Source organism: Puma concolor, chromosome D3 (genome assembly GCF_028749965.1).
Source record: "Puma concolor isolate L17-30 chromosome D3, mPumCon1.1.hap2, whole genome shotgun sequence".
Lineage (NCBI taxonomy): Eukaryota > Metazoa > Chordata > Mammalia > Carnivora > Felidae > Puma > Puma concolor.
In genome coordinates, this window is record NC_141678.1 from 90,154,319 (window position 1) to 90,176,508 (window position 22,190).

General features: G+C 49.4%; 2 protein-coding genes across 2 annotated transcripts in view; one reads left to right on the top strand and one right to left on the bottom strand.

The window, feature by feature from the left end:
* FBXO15 (F-box protein 15) overlaps positions 1 to 3,038 on the bottom strand; it is a 49,673-nt gene extending 46,635 nt beyond the window's left edge. The window contains exon 1 of the mRNA XM_025931374.2: positions 2,462 to 3,038. Coding sequence (XP_025787159.1) covers positions 2,462 to 2,568 — 107 coding nt within the window. The 5' untranslated portion in view covers positions 2,569 to 3,038. The remainder of the gene's footprint in view (positions 1 to 2,461) is intronic.
* Positions 2,618 to 12,479, top strand: TIMM21 (translocase of inner mitochondrial membrane 21). The gene is made up of 7 exons (XM_025931405.2): positions 2,618 to 2,768; positions 3,306 to 3,797; positions 9,671 to 9,733; positions 9,829 to 9,926; positions 11,697 to 11,770; positions 11,856 to 11,961; positions 12,065 to 12,479. The coding sequence occupies exons 2-7, from the start codon at positions 3,500 to 3,502 to the stop codon at positions 12,158 to 12,160; spliced, it is 735 nt and encodes a 244-aa protein (XP_025787190.1). The 5' UTR covers positions 2,618 to 2,768; positions 3,306 to 3,499; the 3' UTR covers positions 12,161 to 12,479.
* Positions 12,480 to 22,190: the final 9,711 nt, after the last annotated feature.

A 22,190-nucleotide genomic window follows, 5' to 3' on the forward strand; every position in this document is an offset into this window, starting at 1 on the left:
AGTCCCTATTTCACAAATCAGAAGACTATGGTTCTAACAAGGCAATCACAGTGACTCATTTAAGGTCCCAAGCTAGAGGCCCTCATCCCCTGGCTGTCCTTCCAGAGCTCATCCTACCATACTACATTCTACATCTTATCGGTATGGCTTTTGGCATTACTGAAAGTACATCTCCATTTCTCCATAAAATAAACCAACTGCACATTTTTAAGGCTCGCACAATTAACAAATCTGTAAGTTCCATGCATGTCCTCAGGTAGACCTATAGGTCTACAAAATTAAGTGCACACTTAGCTGATATAATTAGTAAGATGACATTTAGTTTAAAAAGTTTTCAAGTAATACATTTGAAAATTTTACCCTCTAAAAAAAAAAAAGGAAGAAAATTAACCTCTGAGCCTCACTGTGATATTTGATAAACCAAAAAAAATTAGATCAAATAGAAATTAAGCCAACCTGATATGCTTTCTGCTACATTTCTTACAGTCTATGACATTTACAAATGTTCACATTTTGTGTTAAAAAGGGAACCACTGAGGGGCACCTGGGTGGCTCAGTCAATTAAGTGTCGGACTCTTGATTTCGGCTCAGGTCATGATCTTGTGGTTCATTAGATCGAGCCCTGCATCAGGCTCCACACTGACAGCACAGAGCCTGCTTGGGCTTCTCTCTTTCCCTCTCTGCCCCTCCCTGCCCCCAAAATAAATAAACATTAAAAAAAAAACTCTTTAAAAGGGAACCACAGATTTCTTATAAAATCTAACTTTTCTGCATTGATACAATAAAAATAACCACCTACTTAGACCATCCACAGTCATTCTGATTTTTTCTTTTCCATAAAGAATGTGTACCTCACCAAATCACAGGCTGACATGCAGGCTCCCATGCCAGGCACTCTAATTACATCATTTCACCAGGAAGTTCATTCAACTTACAAAGTAACAGAAGATTCATCACATAAAAATCATTCGGCTGCCCACCAGCAGAGCTCTATATATAAAGACTAATTTTTGTAATAGTGGCAAATTGATTTAAAGTTCAAGCTTCCTACTTAAACGTCAGTTTTCCTCTCCTGCATAACAGAAGTTTTGAAGGCACTGTCACCACTTTAATTGTCACCAGGCTTGGGGTACGCCTAGCATCGCAGCTATTCTCAAGAACCAACCATCACCATAATACTAAGATTCAGAGCACCACTTCAGAAACCAGGGTGAGTGGGTAATGGACCCTAGGAGGAAAATGGAACATAGTCTCGGAGATTTAGGGAAACAAAAAAGTAACTTAACTTGTTGAAGTGTGAAGGAAAAGAATCATTTGTTATGCTTAAACATAGACATTTGGTTTATTAGAAGCATAATATGGATGAATTTTTATATTTTACAAATCATGAAGACTTGCAAGCAAAGAGAATTCTCAAGAATGCAAATTGTTCTTTGTATTGTCCCTCCACCTGGCAAACTAACTGGGATGATGGGCACAAAGCTAGGAAGGAACCACTCACCATAAAATACAAAGGATCTAATAAGGTACCATGATAGCATGTTGGTACCTCTGACATACTGGAGCATTCACTGTGATGAAGCATCGCCCTTGGAATTAAGCTAAAGCTCCTCATGCAAGGTAGCTCCACCCCCTGCTTCCTGCCCCCTCTCCTGCCACCTGCCGTGGTGGAAGAAGACCACCCTTCAGATCCAGGGTACCCAAGAGGCATGGAGGAGAGACAGGTCCCTAGACACTGGAACAAGAATAGCACAAGCCCAGCACTTAGGGAAAACGGGATTAGGAGCTGAGCACCCAGGGGTGGCTATCTATAGGCATCCCTTCAGGGTTGGCTTAGAAACGCAGATTTGGCCTTGAAGTCTGCAGTGCAGAAACTTCTGCCCCAGGAAAAGATGCGTCTGGACCAACCCGCCCGCCAGAACTATCTGCTTAGGAGTTGTGCCCTCCACTCACGAATTGGGGACGGGACAGAACGTGGGTAGCGTTTTGCTCAGTGGACTCTACCTCTCTAACTTACAGATTCCTAAAAAGGACTCTAGGTGATTTCCGGCCACGGAAGATGCGAGCGACTTTGGGGGAGCGTTCTGGAAGGCTGCGGTCTAGGCGGCCCGCAGATGCAGAGGGAACGCTGCCCTCTCGGCGGCTTGCAGGTGCGGACCAGCGAAGTGCACCTGCCCTCCCAGGCGGAACGCATCCGCGCCAAGCGCCGCTCAAGGGCTCCCTGTTCCTCACACTGCCTAGAATTCAGTGAAGGAGGAATAACGTCTCCGGGGGAAACTGGTCTACTTGTATCAGGACTTAGGGTAACCCCACGTTTCCAAGTTGAAGAGATTTCCTCCCGCGGTTTTTCAGACCTTTCCCGCACTAAAAAGAGCCGCGCGACGCGCCGCAGCCGAACGAATGAAAACAGGGGGGTAGGGTGGCAGAGCAGAGACCCGACCCACGGCCCCGCGAGAGTCACCTGAACCCGGCGGGCCCGGGGGCCGCGCCGACGCCGCCAGGCGGCAAACGCAGCGCCTGGAGCCCGCGCCAGTGCTGTTGCAGTAGCCGGCCGCGTCCCGTCGCCATGGAGACTCCACAGACACGCCAGAGGCGGAGCGGCAGCTGGAGGTAGGAACGCACCGCCCCGCGCCACGCCCACTCGACGCCGGCACGTTCTCCGCCGCGCGTGCGCAAGGACGGTTGGCGGTACGGCCTTTACGCCGGCGCCCGGAGCCGTTCTAGAAATTTCTGGGGCCCTGCTTCTTCCCACACCCGATGGCCTGATGGTGAGGACGCTGCGCGGCAAGCGGCCTTTGAGTTTCGGGCACTGGCGTTGGGCACTGCGGCGGCCGGGTCCCTCCCCCACCTGCTGGGTCTGGGGAAATTTGTGCTTCCTGTCTGGTTTCCTTGGTTAGAAACTCAAACGCAAAGGCTAAGGAACGGCAAGGCCACGGTCAGACTGAGAATTTACCAGTTTACACGGTTCTCTCTAGAGAGTTGCAAGAACACCCAGTTTGTAATCGCTAATTTCTTTCTTGGCACTTGTACGAACCGCCCCGCCCACCCCTACCGTCCCAAATACGAGCAGCGCATGCGCAGGGAACTCTGGGAGGTGGTGAAAAGGCCGGCACTGGCTCTGGCCGCCTTGCACTGTGGGAGTTGTAGTCCTGGCGCCTTTCCCCCTTGCGGTAACTCGGTGAGGAGTGAGGTCTTCGGACTACTATTCCCAGGACTCCCCGAGGTTTCCCAGCTTCCTTTGCAAAGGCATGGCGGGTAGAGTGTGACTGTCAGTATGGAAGGTAATTAAAGTGTTTTAATTCCAGCAAAAAGAGCACCGACGAGAAGAGGAGGTGGACGCAACTTCTTTTGGGAGCTAACGTTTTCGCCGAACACGCCATGCAGAATTAGCGGTGTGAATGTGTAGACCTGAGTACACTCCGGCGGGGTGTGTATTGTGCGGTGAAACTTTGCTGTTCGTAGTTGTCACGTTTCCAAAGCGGAGCGGTTTTCTGTGAACATGATTTGTACCTTTTTACGAGCTGTACAGTGTGCGGAGAAGCTGCGCAGGTCCTCCGGGAAGCGGCTGTTTCTGCCACACTTAGTGCTTAACAAAGCTTGCTTGAAGACTGCGCCCGCTTTGAGCTGGGGTCTGCGAGAGCCAAAGAAAACGGTGCGCCCTAAATGTGCCCCTGACGTCACCCAGAAAACCATCTGGACGCAGGGGCAGAGCCCCCCGAGAGCAAAAGAGGACAGCAGCAAGCAGGTGTCTGTGCACAGAGAGACCGGGGAGACCATCGTCTCAACGTCACAGAAAGGTAACAGCAATGGTCGGTCTTTCAACTAACGAGCCGAGAGCCAGGAGTGTCTTTTTGCACGAATTCGGTGCCAAAGCTAGAAGAACAGTTCACACGAATTAAAGGCTAGAGCCTTCAACACAGTTGAGAATTTGAGAATATAGGTCTACAATTTTCTTCACAGACTTGAACTCAGATTTGCAAGTTGATTTTGACATAACTTTGTTGAATTATGGCTAAAAATGTTCAGCTTTTATTAGTTTTAGTGTGGAGCTGTAAAACTTAACCATTGTTGGGTGTAAGTAAGTAGATTTCACAGATGTCGTTTCATCTCACTTGAGTGTCCTATTCGCTCCTTCAGACAAACATTAGCTCTTCATGTATGAGGCACACTTCCTCAGTTTCCACGACTGAAAGTTAAAACCGAAGTTTCCTCATCTTAATTGTGTGATACCCAGGTCCGTGCTCTTTAGAAAAGCCATTCACAAGTATTTCCTGAGCTTCCGTTTTCCATGCTTAACACTTGAGTGGATGCTCACGGGTGTGCCAGGAACTCCTATACACAAATAGGTTAGCACTTAATGAGGAAGAGAATGGATAAAAACAGTGAAAACAGTAATTGTGCCACAAAGAGAGTACCTGGAAGTATATGATACAGAGTAATTGGGTAGAATAAATAAAGGAGCTACTACCGACTCATAATCCTAGGGCTTAGCTCAGGTAGGTCAACTCAACACTGCTCTTGAATGCCTGCTGTGCCCAGATACTGAGTTAGACTCTTTCTGCTACAGAGTTAAACATGTTCAAAACATCATTTACCAGCAGGTGACATGGGAAGTAATAGGACGTATTTAATAGGAAAGGCGAAATGTAATTCTGTCAGGGAAAGTCAGAGAAGTTTTCACAGATGAGGTAATGAATTTAATTTTTATTTTTTCATTTTACAAGTAATTTGTAGAAAAAATAAGTAGGAAGCAAAGAGGAAGTAGGAAGGAAGACTGATCAATGTCCTTCAGACGCCCATGATCATACCATGCAAACATAACTACTGTTAATATTTATGTCATTTCGATGCATATACTTTTTAACAACATTAACAGAAAAACTTAACTGGATCCTACCCGTTGTTTTGCAGTCTGCTGAATATGTAAAACAGGTAATCATTCCTTCATAATACCCTGAACAGGGTTGTGAGGGGTGATTAAAAGTTGAGCATGAAGGAACAGCCCGCATGCAGAGGACAAAGGCATAGACCTGTTCCAACAGCATGTGTCAGGTCGTCTGGCTCCAGCGACCGTACTGCTTACACTGCAGTTGGGTCCTGCTGCAGAGTCCGGTCCTGATCTGGACCCCATTCAAAGGTGACAGTCTTCCTGATGACTCAGTGAATGAGTGGGAGCAGTGTTCCCAAACGCGGAATGTGCTGCACCTAGAGTCCAAAGGGACCTGTCACACGTTGTGGTAGGACATACGGGATGCAGTGGTTTATTTGGGATAGGGGGTCTCAACATGCCCCATAGAGTGAACCCCTAAGACTTTTGTTTGTGTGGTTGGTGAGCCCTGGATCTATTTTTGAGGCTAATCCCCCCCCACACATAGTACATGTGTTTTCAAGCTTCGCAACACATGTCCCCCTTACTACTTTTGTCTCTAATATAATGGCATAGATAGAATGGATAAATGTGATGTTATGCAGAATGTCCAAACAGCATTGTCCAAATAAAACTTTATGCAGTGATGGAAATATTCCAGATGTATGCTGTCTCAGTATGGTGGCCAACAGCCACACGTGGCTACTCAGCTCTTAAAATGTCGTTAGTGTGATTGAAGAACTGAATGTTTATTTAATTTTAAGTTAACTTGATTTTAAAATTAAACTCAAATAGCCATGTGTGGTGTGTGGTTACTGTACAGGACAGCCAAAATCCAGAAGGTCCAGGTCCCTTAAAACTGCACTGTAACAGAGTAAGAGACCTAACAAATCCTAGGCAAGACCGTACACATACATGTTATTACCTGTTTCGTGTTATTGCAGACTGCTACCGCTGCTTCCTCTCAGTAGAGTTGGAAACGAAGGCCTTCTCCAGATCAGTGGCCAAAGCCATGAGTCTGTTAACGTGCTCCTGTAAGGTTACCATATCTGGCATTGCATCTGTATTGGGACGACTACGTGGTTGAATTTCTAGTGGGTCACTGTCCTACTCCAGGTTCTGCCTGATTTTTATAAGGGGCAGACTGGTAAGTTACATGGGAATATGTTGGTGACCACCGCCTTTGTATCTTTGGGTCTTCTTAAGGTAGCACTATGGCTGACGCTCCCCCATGGATGTAATACTGTTTTGGATTTACTGTCTCCGTCTGGGGAGGGGCAGGGGGAGTGCAGTTTCAGAGGCTCCCATTCAGCTTTTCCCATTATGGTAGCTTTCAACCCACCCCCAGAGGAACCAAAGTAGGAATTGTTGTTGTCAATTACGAGTATATCCATTCAGTTTACACACTGGAAATAAATGATAACCAAATAAATCTGTGGACCCAGCTATGAGCCTATTACAAGTCACACTCCATATTACATGGCCACTATGTAAACCTAAAAGAGGCGCCATGTGACTTTGGGTCCAGGGGTGTCACTGTCATCTCAGACTCTGTCCAACAGACCCTGAAATGTTTGGGTGTTCCTCTTCTTCCAGTGTATGCTTACCAAGTTGACGACTATAGGGCTCTTTGGTGAAGGCCCAGGGAATCCTATGTATGTGGTCAGGTCCCTCCTAGTGGGAGTCTGGGTAAGTTTCAGGTGCTCAGGTCCAGAAACTGAGCCAGTCCTCATGACTTTGCGTTGGGGCATCTGCCTTCAGCTTCCTGGTCACCCAAAATTAATTCCTTAGGATTGTGCAGATTGATTGATGTCCTTGTCAGCTACCCGTCAGTCTTGCCCTTGGGAACACCACGTTGCAGTGGCATCACCAGGCCGGACACCCCTGGCTGCCACCCCACCCTTGCCATTCATTGTGGTGGTGGCACCCACCTGGCTTCTGATGGTTCAAGTGTCACGGCCGACCATAAGGATACCCTGTTCTGTGTCCCCGGGTCCTCTGACAGGACAGTCGGCTGGTGGGTTTCAGCCTTTACTATACCCATCCTAGCATGCCCGTTCTCTGAGCCTTTTCATCCTTTCCTCCACAATTTGCCATTTCACCTCACTTAATGTGGACCATCCTCTCTCCATGTTTCCAAGAGCATAGAACCTAACTGCATCAGCTTCCGGGGTGCTTGCCAGACTTCAGTTCGTGACCACAGAAGAGTGTTCCCGTGTTGACCAACTCTCACTAGTCTGTTCTGTGTCCCTTCATACTGGCCTCAGGACCCCGTCACCTGTGTGCTCTCTTAGCACCTGCCGGTGGGGCCTCCGGCTCCCTCTGGTCATGGTCCTTTCCTCCTTCCTCCCAGTTATGCTGTAACCTGGCCAGAGCACATGTCTTGCTAAATGGAAGCCCCCACCTACTCTTAAAGGAGGAGAAAGAGCTGATGCTTCAAGGCCAAAGGGTTCAGGAGATCCTGAGGACTCAGGATTTTTAAGTGCATCAGCCTAGATGTCCCCACACCAAGCCTCAGCTCCTCTTTCCTCCCACATCAGGACCCGGGACTCGGCATGAAGACCTGTTGGGTTTGAGAGTCCAACCTCTCTGCTTCCCTTTATGCCCTGGGCCTCACAGCTTCTCTGCCCTCTGGGTACAACAGAGGGGCATCGTTTTGCTCCCCAGGAGGCCTCTGCCTTTTTGGCACTTCATCTTCATCGGTAATTATTCTCATCTTCTCTCTTCATCCAGTGCATTGGTGGTCCCCCGACGACAGCCATCCAGTCTGAGTTCATAAGATTGCTTGTTCCCAAAATGTGGTACCAATCCGCATTCTCTTTTACCAGTACCACATCCCAGGTCACCGTTGGGGACAGCTGCAAGCGCACCAGCAGCGCATGCGGTCCTGTCGGCTGTGCTCTGCCACCAGGGACAGGGGCCTCGATGCGGCCAGCGGCCACTGGTCCAGCTCCGAAGTCCCAGTTCAGAGCTACTTTCTGGGACCGCTCCTGGTAGCAGGTGCTGTAGGTGGGATTTGCATACAGGAGGCTTGTTGGGAGTGCTCTGAGAACACATCTGTGAAGGTATGAGAAGCAGGATGACCCAGAGGGACAAGTTGGGTCACATATTTGCCTATTCCCCGGAGAGCCCTGGGACTGGACTGGCACATCACAGTCCTTCCCTCTTCGGGCGTGGGGGCTGCACCTTCTACTTCAGCACCAGCCAAGCATCGGGTGTGAGAACGGCCCTGACCCTGGTGAGAGGGCGCCCTCCAGATGAAGGAATTGCCTAGTGGGGAGCTTGGCTGAGGGAATCGGGAGGCTCAGTCCTGAGGGGAGGATCAGGGTGGCTCACCACAGCACCCTGTGGTAGGAGGGGTAGAGAATCGCAGGAATGTGGGCAAGGAGCAGCTTGTGTTGAAGACAACTGTGAAATGATGCTGAAACAGACTTGGAAAATGTGTAGACTGTGGATAATAGCTTTGCACACGGTAGATCCACAACAGATGTTTGTGGCTGCATAAATAGAGAAGATGGCCTTCCAGGTGCCCTGAGCAAGACTGGTGTGAGTGTTGGATGGGCAGTCAGGATTCAGGTGTTGGGGCCAGAGGCCTGATCTGGGAACAGGGACTAATACGACAACTTACAGTATAGCCATTAGTGTGTCCTCAACTTGGGGCTGGCACACACCTGGCAGTTAATATTTGTTAAGTTTATCTTTTGTGACCTTAATAAAATGAGAAGTTCTCACTGTTGGCCTCTCTACACCCGAGGACGTGGACTGTGGGCTGACAGCGATTGTGGGGATCAAGCCATGACTTAGGCTTGGGCCGATGCAGTCTTTTTATTTTTTGAATCCCCTCTTTGTGGTTAGGAACCTGTACTGGAGGAGTTGAGGATTACTCTTTGCTAGAGTGCTTTTAAATAAGTTTTATTTTGTGGAAGTAATAGAAGCTCAGTGTACAGAAGGGGAACTTGGAGAAAACAATAGCAACAACCACTGTTAACATTTTGTTTTTCTGAAAAGTCTGTAAATTTATATTCCAGAAATCTGTGTTCTTACTGCAGCCAATAAATTAACCTATAGATAGAACATCGGGCCGTGAGTCACGTTTTCAGCACCAGTGAAGAAGGTGCATTTGTGACTGTAATGGTAAAACAGCTCAAACGTGTAGATCCTTCCATCAGCGCATGCAAATACGTGCACGTGTGTGCCGCGTCCCATGGTGACACCTTGGATTCGTTTCGCTCTCAGAGCTTCCGGTTAGTCCACACACTCATCTTTATCAGCGTTGAAAACACAAAGTGCAGTATCTGTGCAGATTCCCCATTTTCTAAGTCATTTGATTCACAAATCTGTGTGGCCGGGCGAGTTCCTGTTGGCAAATCCCGTTCTGTGTTTATCGTGCGCGGCCAGGAGAGGAGGTGGCCCGCCCACCGGGCGGGAACGTGGCCGTGAAGAGCCAAGACCAAGTTTGAGGCCTTGGACCGCGGCCCACAAAGCGGACACTTGCCTTGGTCTGCGAACAGCACAACGTGTCCAGGGTTGCCTAACCTGTTCCAGCCGAGGGCCTGGATCACTTGGGAAAGTAAGGAGGCAAATTTTATAATGCAACAAATGCAATAAAAGGACGGATTCCTGGGCCCAGAATTCTGCCGAGGTTCTTTTGAAAACTTTGCTCAGGTGGTTCAGCTTCCCAGAACCAGGATCCTGCGCCCCAGAACACAGGCAGGGGTCCCGCGTGTGGGCTCACCCCCCAAAAGCGCTGGAGCAGGAGCTCGCAGGGCGCATGCGTAACTGGGCGGTGCTTTCTCGTTACAGTGAAGGAAGCTGGGAGAGATTTTACCTACCTGGTGGTGGTTCTTATTGGAATCGGCATCACAGGTCAGACACAGCAAGTAGAACACCCCCAAAATCGTTACGACTCCTCCTTTGTCTTGCTCTTGCTTTGCCTGATCTCCTTTCTCTACAATTTTCAGGTGGCCTGTTTTACACGATTTTCAGAGAACTGTTTTCTTCGTCCAGTCCTAATAAGATCTATGGGAAAGCCTTAGAAAAATGCAGATCACATCCAGAGGTGAGTCCTCGGGATCGAGTTACACATGCTCTGAGGATGCTGAGAAAACTTCGATGGGTGGAAGTAGGCGGAACCCACTTTGGTTCTGAGGCTAGTGGTGGTTGTATGATAACAAAGGCATAATGGTTGGATGGTGATTGTTTTTAGCTCTCTGTTCCATACTTGACATGCTTCAAGACCTCCGTCGCCCAAAGGCCTGTAGGGGGATTTCATCCTAATTATGCAAGAGAGGCACTTTACTAGTTGCCGTAGACATTAAGTGCTTAGACCTTTAAACTCACATGACGTTTCTAGTCTTTTAAAAAGCCTGATTCACGACCTCCTGATCCTAAGAATTATTGACCCTTGGGCACATTAGACACCAGGCACTAGGCTCAGCGCATCTTTCTTGGATCTCACAAAAACCATGTGTGTTAGATAGTATTCTGCTGTTTGCAGAAGGGGAGACCCACACTTCAGAGATCAGGTAGCCCTGAGATCGCTGAGCAGGAAGTGGGCCGGTCAGGGCCTGAGCCCAAGTTTATCTGACTCCAAAGCCTGTGCACTTAAGCACAGCCTGTAAAGCATTCCTGGAGGCGGCCGACATGTGGAAAAGTTGCCTCGATTCTGTTACGGGTCCTGTCCAGAAAGAGGGCTTTCTGTGGTGCTTTCCAGTCACAGATAGAAAGCCTGTGAAGTGCCAGATTTCCTACCCCCCTGGATGGAAAGCTTCAGCATTGAAAAATACTGCTCACTGAAATCTTAGTCCTCGTCCTGGGAAGGAAGATGGCAGATGGCACCATAACCACCGGGGGGGTTTTGTGCACAGACCCGGGAGTGATGCCCGAGATAGACCACGCTCTGCCCAGTGAGGGGACACATGTGAAGCCACCCTGACCGGTTTCCCTGGGGCCCCCACTCCGCTCGCTCCACCGGTTTTCCAGTCCTGTCAGGGAGAAGACCTCAGGCTAACGGTCTCTGGCACCTTTCTCTTAAATCTGTGGATTTCTTGTAGTTGGACTCTGGGCCTGTGAGAACGGTGGAGGAGGAGGCAGGGAGACCCAGCGCTGAGTAAGTGGAAAAGCAGCAGGGAGTACAGAACATTCCAGTTCTAGTTCTTTTTTTGGAAAGGCTCCAAAGTATTTGCACCTTAAATTCAGTAAAAACTACCTTTCCATGTGATTGTGAGTTTTCCCTTCGGAATCACTTTCATGCCTCTGGGTCTGGTTTGTTGTAAACAGATCGTTGTTAGGGTTTCCCCTGCTCTCCTCAAGTGAGGAGGCAGCTACCATTTCGTAAACACCAGAATCCTTTGGATTTTTCTCAGAACAGCTGTTCACGTAGGTCTTTGTCAAAAGCAAAGTGGTGAAGCGAACGTCCATGTAGCTGCCGAAACCTGTACTTGTTTTATTTCACTGTGTTTAGTGACTCAAGAAATGTTTTGTCCTTGTAGCTTTTAGTATTAGACCCCGTTAGATAAATTTCACTAAAAACGTCCAACCATTTGAACACTTCGTGGTGTTTGGATTTTCTGCGGGAAGAAAGAACAATGTGGCTTCGGCCTCCACTGCTCTGCAACTACAGGTCACACGGTGAAGTCCCGTTTCCCTCTCTTTGTGGGAGGGTTTTGCATAATTTCATTTTTTCCCGTGTTCTCGTCGGAGTTGTCATTTTGAAAGGGTCGCAGGTTTAATGATTTTTTTTTTTCTCAAAACTGACTTGATTTGTCAAAAACTGTTTCCCTGGGAAGCTTACAAGAAGGCGCCCTTACAGAGCCGGTGTGTCCCACAGGTGATCAGTGTCTTTGGTGAGCCGGTGAAGGGCTACGGGGAGGCGACCCGCCGCGGGCGAAGGCAGCACGTCAGGTACCGCGGGTCGCTCGTATGGGCAGAGCTCGGGTGAGTTCTAGATGCAGGCCATTCAGGCCATGCTCTTTCATTTTCCCGGCAGTTTCATTGAGTACGTCAAGGATGGGCTGAAACACATGCGTGTGAAGTTCTACATCCAAGGCTCCGAGCCTGGGAAGCAAGGAACAGTGCATCTCGAAGTGAAAGAGGTGTGGGGACCACGGCGGGGACTGTGTGGGGACTCAGGGCTCGGATGCAGCGGGACGTAGGCGCTGGGGAGAGAACTAACACCTGGAAATGTTTGTTTTTCAGAACCCAGAAAGTGGCGAATATGAATTTCGATACATATTTGTTGAACTTGAGTCCTTCCCTGGAAGAACTATTGTCATCGAAGACAATCGATCCTGAGGGGATCGCGGGACTCAGGCACGCGCGGCTTCTGGGGGGGGGATGTGGAACCCCGCACACCCGCAGGCTGGTCTCCCCGCTCTCCTCCCGAGTCTGCAGAGTAAGACAGGAAAGAATACACGGCTCATAAAAGTGAGTGTAAGGGTAGTAATTGCATTTAGACACACTGAAGTGGCGATTTTCCTATAGACGGCAAAATCATGAAATGGAACGTATTTTGCGTTCTCTCTGAATCAATCGTGGACAGTGTTTCTGCTCTAGTGAACATCATCTTTCACGATAAGAGATTTTTGTTATTAAATGCTTTATACCATGTAAATGAGGAGAACGAGTTGAGTATTTTATGCTTTTATGTTGAGTAACTATATAAAATCTGTGAAAAGTAACAAAAAGATGTCAGAAGTAGCTTCCTTCCATATACTTTGGAATCTTGAACACGTGAAAGCATTTGAGGACTGAAGGAAGTTCAGCTCACAGATCCACAAGGTACCCTCTCCAGGATTGCTGTGGAAAGGCTGCACACGCGGCATGGCTTGTAGTAACCTAGTACATGCTGTGCTTCCTCAGCGAGCTGGAACACGGTGTATGCAGTGGGAGGAGCCCATGCCCGCAGACCTGGGAGACCGGCCCTCACCAGGTGCGTGGGCCTGTACAGATGGCACAGCCACGTCAGATCCCACCGTCCTGGCTGGTAGGACGACCGAAGGAGAGGCAGGTGCAGGCACCCAACCACAGATGGCATCATGGAGTGTCCCCACGCCCTTCAGAACATGCACACCTCTTAAATGCCTGAGGATCATGGAGACCAATGAGCAAGCGTGTGTGGAATGCCTTTCTGGGTGATGACAGTTCTGTTTTTTCTGCAGTATATATACGGGTGATCTGGAGACATATTTAGGGGGTAGGAGGACAGGACTTTGCCAGCAAGTGGGTGAAGAGGGCGTTGTCCAGAGTAGCCCTCAGGTCTGCCTGGAGTGAGCACGGGAAGAATTCGGGGAGGGGGTGCACGATAGGAAGTTCCACATCGAGCTTGATGAGCACCTGAGGCAGCCAGGTGGCAGGTCTGGAAGCAATGGAACATTAGGTCTGATGCTCAGGACACTGTCCCACCTACAGAAGGAACTCGAAAGCCCCGCAGGGAGGAAGCAGCTGAGGCCGATGGGGTGAGGGGGCCGTGTAGGGGGGCATGCGGGGGCAGAGGGGAGGGTGCGTCACCCCACACCCCTGGTTCCCTAGAATTCTTGACATACTACCGAAAGGATTTCTGTTTCTGCTTGGAATTTTGAACTTGTTTCATCCTATTTTTCTTTCACTGTTAAAGATGAAAGAAATCTGGGGACCTAGAAAAGGAAACCAGCGAGGAAACTGTGAAGTGCAGGGAAGAAAAGGGACAAGGATAGAGCAAGGTCCCTGGGGCTGGATTCAGAGCAGAAAAGGAGGGAGGCAGGACGGCAGCCCAGGCAGGGAAGTCTGTGTGGGGGGAAAAGGCGGAGTGTCCCCAGCTGGTCAGCCCAAGTCTGCCAGCAGTTGTCAAAATGCTCAGAGTGGGGTAGGGGGTGAAGGTCTGGAATAGCAACCGGAGGACAGGAGAGGGGACTGAGCAGGGGGTGGTGGCCAAGGTGAGACCAGACCCAGAAAGTGTGTAAGATGGTCCCCTGCACACACATGCGATCCGCCAGCTCGGGGACGGACAAGGCCGAGAGCTGGATGCACTAGTATGAGGCCGCTGGGCCACCTGACGAGTGTGAGCCTCACAGGCCATCAGGGAGGCCTTGTCTGCCCAGATGGCAGTTCTCACCGGAAAGCTGCAGTGAGTGACTTCGTGTGGCTTCCGTGCAGCCACGGACCCAGATGGACCACACATGTGGAAGCTGGTTCTCCACCAGGAAGGATCCGTGTTTATCCAACAGCTCTGGGGCGCCTGGTACCCAGGTGGGAAGACGGAGTGGGATCTCTGCCTCACACCACACAGGCATCCGATTGGGTAGGTTAACACCTTGCAACTTAGATGGTCCTTGTGACATTTTTGGACAGGATTTTGCAAGACACAAAATTAGAAACCATGATGGAAAAGGGTGATTTTAAGATGAACTTAATCAGAAAAAAAGTAAGCCACTAATGAGAAAACGTTCCGGCACACATAGCAAAGAAAGCATTACTTTTCAGAACATACTAAGATCTCCCAGCCAGCCAGTGAGCAAGCGAAAAGCAGCAAGCGAGTGCCAAAGTGGGCAGAAACCCAGGAAGGTTCTCAGCACACAGGAGAACACATCAAGCTAATGAAATTCTGAGAATATTCCGGCCTCAGTGAAGAACGTGCAGTGTGGATTACTGGTTTCCATCTGCCAGATTGGTGAAAGAAGGTGAATGGAGCCAGGGAGCTCTTCGCTGCTGGGACGGGATCCAACAGCACTTGCTGGGCAGCCTGTGGGCCTTTGGAGGCGATTAGGCCGTGAGGGTGTGGTCCCCAGGAATGGGATTAGATCCCTCTTATAAGAGACCCCAGACAGCTTCCTAGACCTGTCCACCGTCCACCACGTGAGGACAGAGAGAAGTCTGCCCCTCCCTGGGCCCCACAGGCCCCCTGATCTCACACCTCCAGCCTGCAGGAAGGTGAGCAATAAACCTGTCCGTCTGTGGCCTTTTGTTAGAGCAGCCCGGACGGACTGACAACTCGGCACCGTGTGAGCAGAGGACACGGTGCCCACGTGAGCACAGGTCGCGGTGCCGTGCGAAGTGGAGATGATGAGGAAAAGGAACCAACGCCAGCCACATACGTCAGCACGCTGAAATCTCACAAATACTTTGTGCAAAGAAGGTGAGTTGCAAAGCAATACGTGCTTGTGACACCATGTTTAGGAAGCCCAGAAACACACAAAAGTGAATAAAATACTGCTTGGAGATGCGTACCTCTGCGGCAGACTCCGTGAAGGAGTGCAGGGGAAGACCAGCCCACTTCTGGGGAAATGGTACCTCGGGCAAGAGGGGAGCTACGTGGGCTTGGTCGCAGACACGATCTCAGGCCGGGGACGGGGACAGGGCTGGCCACCTGCCACCACACATGGGCAAATGTATGCGGAAGTCAGCAAAGCTTAATTAAGTGCAGGGTCCCTCACTGCCACAGACCCCAAAGCCCAGTGCTGCACTGGGTATTATCCCCTTTCTAACAGACAACTCCGAAAACTGCCAAGGACTTGGGGCCCTCAGGGTTCGGACTCACCCCTACCTGAAATGATGTGTCCGGCGTTTCAGGATGGAAACGTGAGAGCACTTCCCCCACCAGGCTCGTGTTCCAGGCCGAAGTGGGTCCTTCAGCCTTGTCTCAGATTTGACTTCCCTTGTTACACCGAATGCTGGGGTCTCTCCAGACTCCCTGTGCTAACAGATACACCCAAGCCCGTAATACCTTTGTATTTGTTTCCTTCACTTACTCTCTCCGTATCCTAAGCTGTATCTAATTTACAATTTTGGCTACACATCTGTTTTTCCTCCTTAGTGTTTAATCCATCCCTACCCCCTGCCCATGGTAGGTGCTCCGAGGGGCTGTCAGCATCTTCTCCTAAGTCACCGTCTCTGCCCATCTCCCCTCCTCGCTGCTCAAGCAGTGAGGCTTTCTAAAACCAGATCTGATTGCGCTCTGACCCTGCCCACACCCTTCAGGGACCCTCAGCTGTGGATCAGGCTGAGTCTCCTTTGCAAAGCCCTCATGATGAAATCTGGCCCCCATGCTGTGCCCGAGTCTCCCCAGCTCCCTACACGGGTTCCCCCGCCCCCAGCGTGGGTCCAGCCACCCTGTTCAGGCCCCCCTCCACGGGCTCACTTCTTTATATCCTCATGTTCAAACGCATCACTGATGGTTAAGACTTGTGTGTATTTTGCTGGTAAACATTGTCGGCTACTTGGAATTTTCTTAACACTGGGCCACGTGCACATTCCTCTCTTACCAAAGCAGTTACGGAGGCTACACTTTAACTGGGTAAGATGTCTCCTTTCCTCAGTAGCGTTTTCAGACACCATCTACAGAATTCCATAAAGTTCCACACAAACCTTGGGGACACAATGCATAGTTTATGTCCACTCCTTAGCAGTGCCAAAAAAGCCGAACCCCCCACATTCGCAGGCCGTATGTTTGTGTGGCCGAAAGTACCCCTTACCTGCATGATCTCACTGGGGCCGCACAGCCACGTGGGCTGACCAGGGGCTCCCATTTAACTGATGGGCGGTATGGGGCCTCATTAGTCCCAGGAACCAGAAACAGGAATTCTCACTCAGGCATTCAATCTTTTAGCGCCTCCTGGGTGCACCTGTGTGGCGCAAGGGTGAGGGACTGTTCCCCACGAGGGGTATGGAAGCCACGTCCTGTGATTCCCACTGGGTTCACCTCCCAGCGCTCGCCATAGCACAGATGCGACAGAGACTAGACGTCAAAAAACAGGAGTCGGTGGCCGACTGAGGGAGAACCGCTAAGGAAATAACGCTTTCCTTCCCGCTCGAGGTGATCACCATGAAACCGGTCAACCCTGGGCCCCTCGAGTGTGAGACGTCATGACAAAGCCTCGGTGGCAGGGGCCTGAAGCCCGGGCCGCCGTGCTCCCTCCCACGGACACCCAGGGCGGCTGAGTCCTCAACACCACACGTTCAAGGCTGAACCGAGCAACCCAAGATCCTTAACTTAATCACATCTTTTGCCTTATAAGATGATATGCACTGGAGATCTGAACGCGGACATAGCTTTTGGGACCCACCATTCTGGGGGCAACCAAAAGTGTCAGCTAAAGCCATCTGCTTTGTGTGACCTCACAGCCAGGGAAGTGAACCCTGGGTGTTTATTACTTCACGTTGCCTTTCGTGCATCTTCACCTCGCTACAGCTTTGTTTGCTCCTCTCTCAAATTAGGGCAATGCTACTACCTACGGTTTTTGTGGGGATTCTGTGAGGCGGTGTGGAAGGTGTTTCAACAATATTGCAGCTACCGGTGAAAGAGCAGACCTAGGCCGGCTGACTAGTGACTATGTCCCCGACATGGCCGCAGAAAGAAGTTGCTGCTCAAACCTCAGAACACGCCTCCTCCCTTTAAGTAACTTACCGATTGATGCATTCTTCCGAAGTCTGAGGTGGGAGGAAGGGGAGTGTGAGAGGCGTGGAAAGTGTGAGTAGAAGAGGGAGGGCTTCTCTCAGGTAGGGGCCAGAGGCAGGAGCCCTCAACCCTGTCCAGGCTTAGAATGACCTGGGAGCATTTTACCCCTCCCCAAACCAATTAATCAGAGTCTCTGGGGATGGTGTTTGGTGCTAGGTATTCATATAGCACAGCAAGGCTCACAGCCAATGGTTAATAGGTGAGAAACGTTCAGTGAGAAACGTTCTGTATACACTGAGGCCAAACATGTTAGAGATCCTCAGACACAGTGGTTTTGAAACTTCAGGTGCATCAGAATCTCCTGGAAGACTTGTTCAAACACAGATTGCTGAGCCCCACCCCCAGAGTTTCTGATTCAGTGGGTCTGTGACCACCAGGCCCAACATTTGCATCTTTAACAAGATCCAGGTGATGCTGATAATTGCTGATCTGGGACCACACCTTGGCAGCCATTGTTCTATCCTTCCCCAGCCAATCGGCTGAGGCCACGACCCTTCCCCAGCCAATCGGCTGAGGCCACGACCCTTCCCCAGCCAATCGGCTCAGGCCACGACCCTTCCCCAGCCAATCGGCTCAGGCCACGACCCTTCCCCAGCCAATCGGCTCAGGCCATGACCCTTCTCCAGCCAATCGGCTAAGGCCATGATCCCTATAAAACCTTTGTGCTTTTGAAACTCGCTCGCTCTCCCCAGCATCTCACTGCTGTGTCGGTGCAGGTAGGGGATTGAGCTCGAGATAGCTTGAATAAAGGCTCTTTTGCTTTTGCATCAGACTCGGCTCCCTGGTGGTCTTTGGGGATCACGAATTCTGGGCATAACACCGGTGTGCCTCTGGTCTTCCCTTCAGACTGCAGTTACAGAAGGCACCGTTTCCATTTTTGGATATCCAGTTCTTGGACTGTTTGGAAAGAGTAGGTTCTCGAAAAATGTTTAAATCCCAGCCTCAGAAACATGTAGTTCTAATGCATAGGCAGCACATCACTTAGAAGGTGACTGAAAAAGCTGCGGAATTTCTGGTACGCCAACAATAAGAAACAGAATTTGTGGGTGTAGCCCCCTCGTGTCCCAAAGCAGCCCTGCATCAGTGAAACAAAATAACAACTGAAATAACATTCACCTAGATGCCTCTGGAAGGTTGACATACCTCCAGGAGCAGGGTCGGCGGAAGGAAAACACACCACTCTTCAGGGTTGTGCACACACACACACACACATATGTGGCAGCAAGAAATGGTTTATGGAGCAACCAACTGGCAAGACCACATCGTAACATGACAGAACAAAAATGCAAAGAAAAGCAAGTAGCATTCTGGTTAAATAGTTACTAGAATCACAGTAGGTGGCCGCATGCATATCTATTGATTTGACTGGAGACAGAATCTTGCCGTTCTTTTAGGCAAGAGTATTTTCACGATAAAACATTTCTTTGGCTGCAAACGCTGTGACCATTTACTTGGAAACTCCCGCGTGTGCGGCTCCGAACAAACACTTGCCTTCATCAGTTGCGGTGGATAGTGTGCGGCTGTCCACTGACCGTCCAGGGCGGCTTCCTGACCCCACCTGGGGTTTCCCCGTGTACCATTTATGCTACCAGCTCTCATTTATGTGTAGCTGCTAGGGAAGGTTCTGTCTTTGCTGAGGCCCCGTGTCCCCTTTTCCATCAATATCCTGTGTCCGGATTCCCCACCCAACCTAGAAAAATATTAGTCAGCACTTCTCTGGTTGGTAATCATAATACCAAGATCTTTGATAAACTTTCCTCTCCCCTTATTCCCAGAATCTGTGGTGAGCTTTTATTAAAAAAAAAAAAAAAAAAAAAAAAAAACAGGTAAAAGAAATGCAAATAACTCATACAGTGTTTAACATGTATTGATTTTATTTAATACTTTGAGATCTGAGGGATTAAAAAATAAAAAAGCCAAAAAGGCCACATTCATCAACTAGAGAACCCAGACTTCCTTCCTCGCCCTGGGCATCCCTCCCTGCCTCGACTGCACAGTTATTTGGCGTGTGTTGTGGCATCGAGTCGCGGGAGGGGCCGCACGATGAGTGAAGAGAAGGATCAAAATCATTTTTGTCAATAAGGATGCTCTAGTCCCAAGAGGGGTCTCATGGATGAGAACTCATTGTTTGTGTTCACTTACTGTTCCCGCGACATGAGACTGTGGCCGTGGAATGTTCATGTATTTAGGCAAAATTGTCAGTCTCGTCTTGGAGAGGAGGAAATGCTACCAACAAGTAAATGCTGAGCGAGGCGCAGGGCTTTCTGTCTATAGAGGAGACTCTCAAAGAATATATTGATTTCTCCATGAACCAAGCAGGACTCTTGTCTTTGGCACAGATGATGAAAATCAACTGTTTTTCCTGGAAGCTGCCGGCTGCTGTTGTAACGGACCGCCAGTCCGTTAGCCACAGTGCAGATAAAAATGATAAGCTTATTAAGCTACAGATCACAGTCATTGATATAAATTGAGATTTAGCCTATAGACACATGAAATGGACTGGATACCTAAAAACAATGTATGTCATTTCCGTTTCAAATAATATACAGACAGTAATAGGCTCATTGTTCATTTCGAAGCATTATAAAAATGTTCATTTCTGTCCTCATCAAATGCAATTGCATCATTATTTGTGTATTAATATTGACTCTATTTCTGATTTACTTAATCCAGGAATGCCAGTGCGTCGGCCAAGGACTTGTGCAGAAGCTTCTCGTTAATTGTCCCACCTGGAGGCTGTGTGGAGGGTTAGAGAATGTGGCCTAGGGAGCCAGTGCAGAGTGTGGCTTGATTGCATCCGTCTTTGAAGTGTTCTTGATGTGGTTCCTGTGGCCGCAAGCCTGAGGCCCCCTCTCCAGTGGCCGCGGGCATGCCTCCTGTGCAAAGGGCACCTGCAGACTTCTTGAGTCTCGCGTGTGGGGAGCTCTGAACAGTAGTTAAACAGGAGCCAAATACCTCAGTATCCAGGTTGACTCCAAACGGATCTCCCGCCCCAGGGAAATAGCAGGATGTGATCGCTCCCGTTTAAAACCCATCAAGCCCCAGTTCGTCCATTTTCCCCCCATGTGTCCCCTTCTCTCCATCACTACCTGACTCTCCATCTCTTCTCTCTCATCTCCTACCTCCTCCTCTCCTTCCTCTGCCTCCTCGTCTTTTCCCTAGTCGCTCCCAAACAGACTATGATAAAGACTTGTGTCTACCCACATGCCCTCTTGACACACGTTTATGTTCCTTCTTGTTGACTTAAACCAGGCAAGATCAATCTAGTGGGTCTCACCGGATCGGGAGAGGTGAGGACGCATCTGGCCGGTTGGAAGAAGCACAGAACTAGAACGGAGCCACTTCGTGAAGTCAACTGAGGGGTCCAGAGCATCCCATCGATCCTTGAAGGCCAGCACCATGACCCCATCCCACTTGCAGACCAGCTCCTCAAATGTTTATTTTGTTTGCAGTGAGGAGATCCAGGGACTCGTCTACTTCTCTTAAAGAGAAGCGATACAGCTTTGCCATCAAGTATTTCAGGGGAGGGTGGGCTTGAGGAAGGCTTCATGTGCCCATAGGCGGGACCAGGGGATGGAAAGAACAGACAAGGGCTTTGCACCATCAGTGGGCTGGACCACAAGGCCCATGGAGGGAAGCAGCTGAAGGTGGGCGCAGGGATGTTTTCCTGGTCTCGAGAGAGGGTCACAGTCTGCACAAAGGAATGTCCAGCAGCACCCAGCTCATCTTCAGTCACTGCCTTGTCTCATCCCTTCCAAGGCCACCTCTCTGCCCACCTCCTCCCTCCTTCCTACCCTTTCCTTCCACGGCCTTAATCTTCCTGTTCTCTCTGCACCTGACCCTCCTTCTGGCCTCGGGCTGTCCTGTCCTTTCTCCCCTCAGCCTTGTGCTCCCCAGTCTGCTCTCCCAGGTGCAACCCCTACCCCCATTGTCCCGCCCACCTCACCCCTACCTGGAAACCTGCAGCCCTACTTGCATTCCCTCAGAAGCCTCCCGCTCAGCCCATAAAGGCCTGGGGGTGGAGCACGGAAAAAAGGCAGGAAGGAAGGCTGCCGATGAGGCAAAGTATCTGCTCCTTGGCTATGGATGTCCTTCTCCAAGTAAAGGGTAGCCATTGAAAGTTTTTAAGAAAGAGACTTGTGTTGAAGAAGATTATTCTGACAGCAAAGTAAAGACTGGAATAAAGAGGGAAGACATGAAAAGGAGGGAGGCCCTTGCTCAGACACAATACAAGAGTCATGAGAGGCGACAGAAATGGGGAAACCAAGGCAGAAAGAGACCGGGGAGATATTAGGAAGTAGCATTTATAAGGATTGGAAACATACACAGAGATTAGCCAAAGATGGTCCTGTGGTAATATTTCTCAAAATTAGCTCTGTGGATTTTCATTAGATTTTCTACTTTATTTTTAAAAAGAGTTTTATGGTCAAGTAATTTTGAAAAATGCTGAATATATTTTAATTTTTAAACATAAGGTTACAATGACTTCTTGACTGCAGGACTTCTAAGGGCATTTATGTGGAAACTTACACTGGTCAGCATCTAAGGGAAAGTTAGAATGAAGACTGACAAATTTATTTGATGATGGAACCTCCCCCGACAGACACACATCCATAATATATACATGTTTACACTTCAAGCGACAGTCATAGAACACAGCCTGGAAGGTGTAACCTTAAAGTGTCTAATCTTATATTTGACGAGGAGGAGAATTCAAGGTGGATACGAAAGTTGTGACACAGAAGCGATAAGAGGTTTGGGGAGTAAAATTGTAAGTTCAGTTTGGGAAATTGAAATGCCACCAATACACAGATGTCCAACACTCAGCTGCAAATTCAGACCTCGGAAGGAAGGTTGGGGATAGAAACACAGCATTGGTACTCATCAGCATAG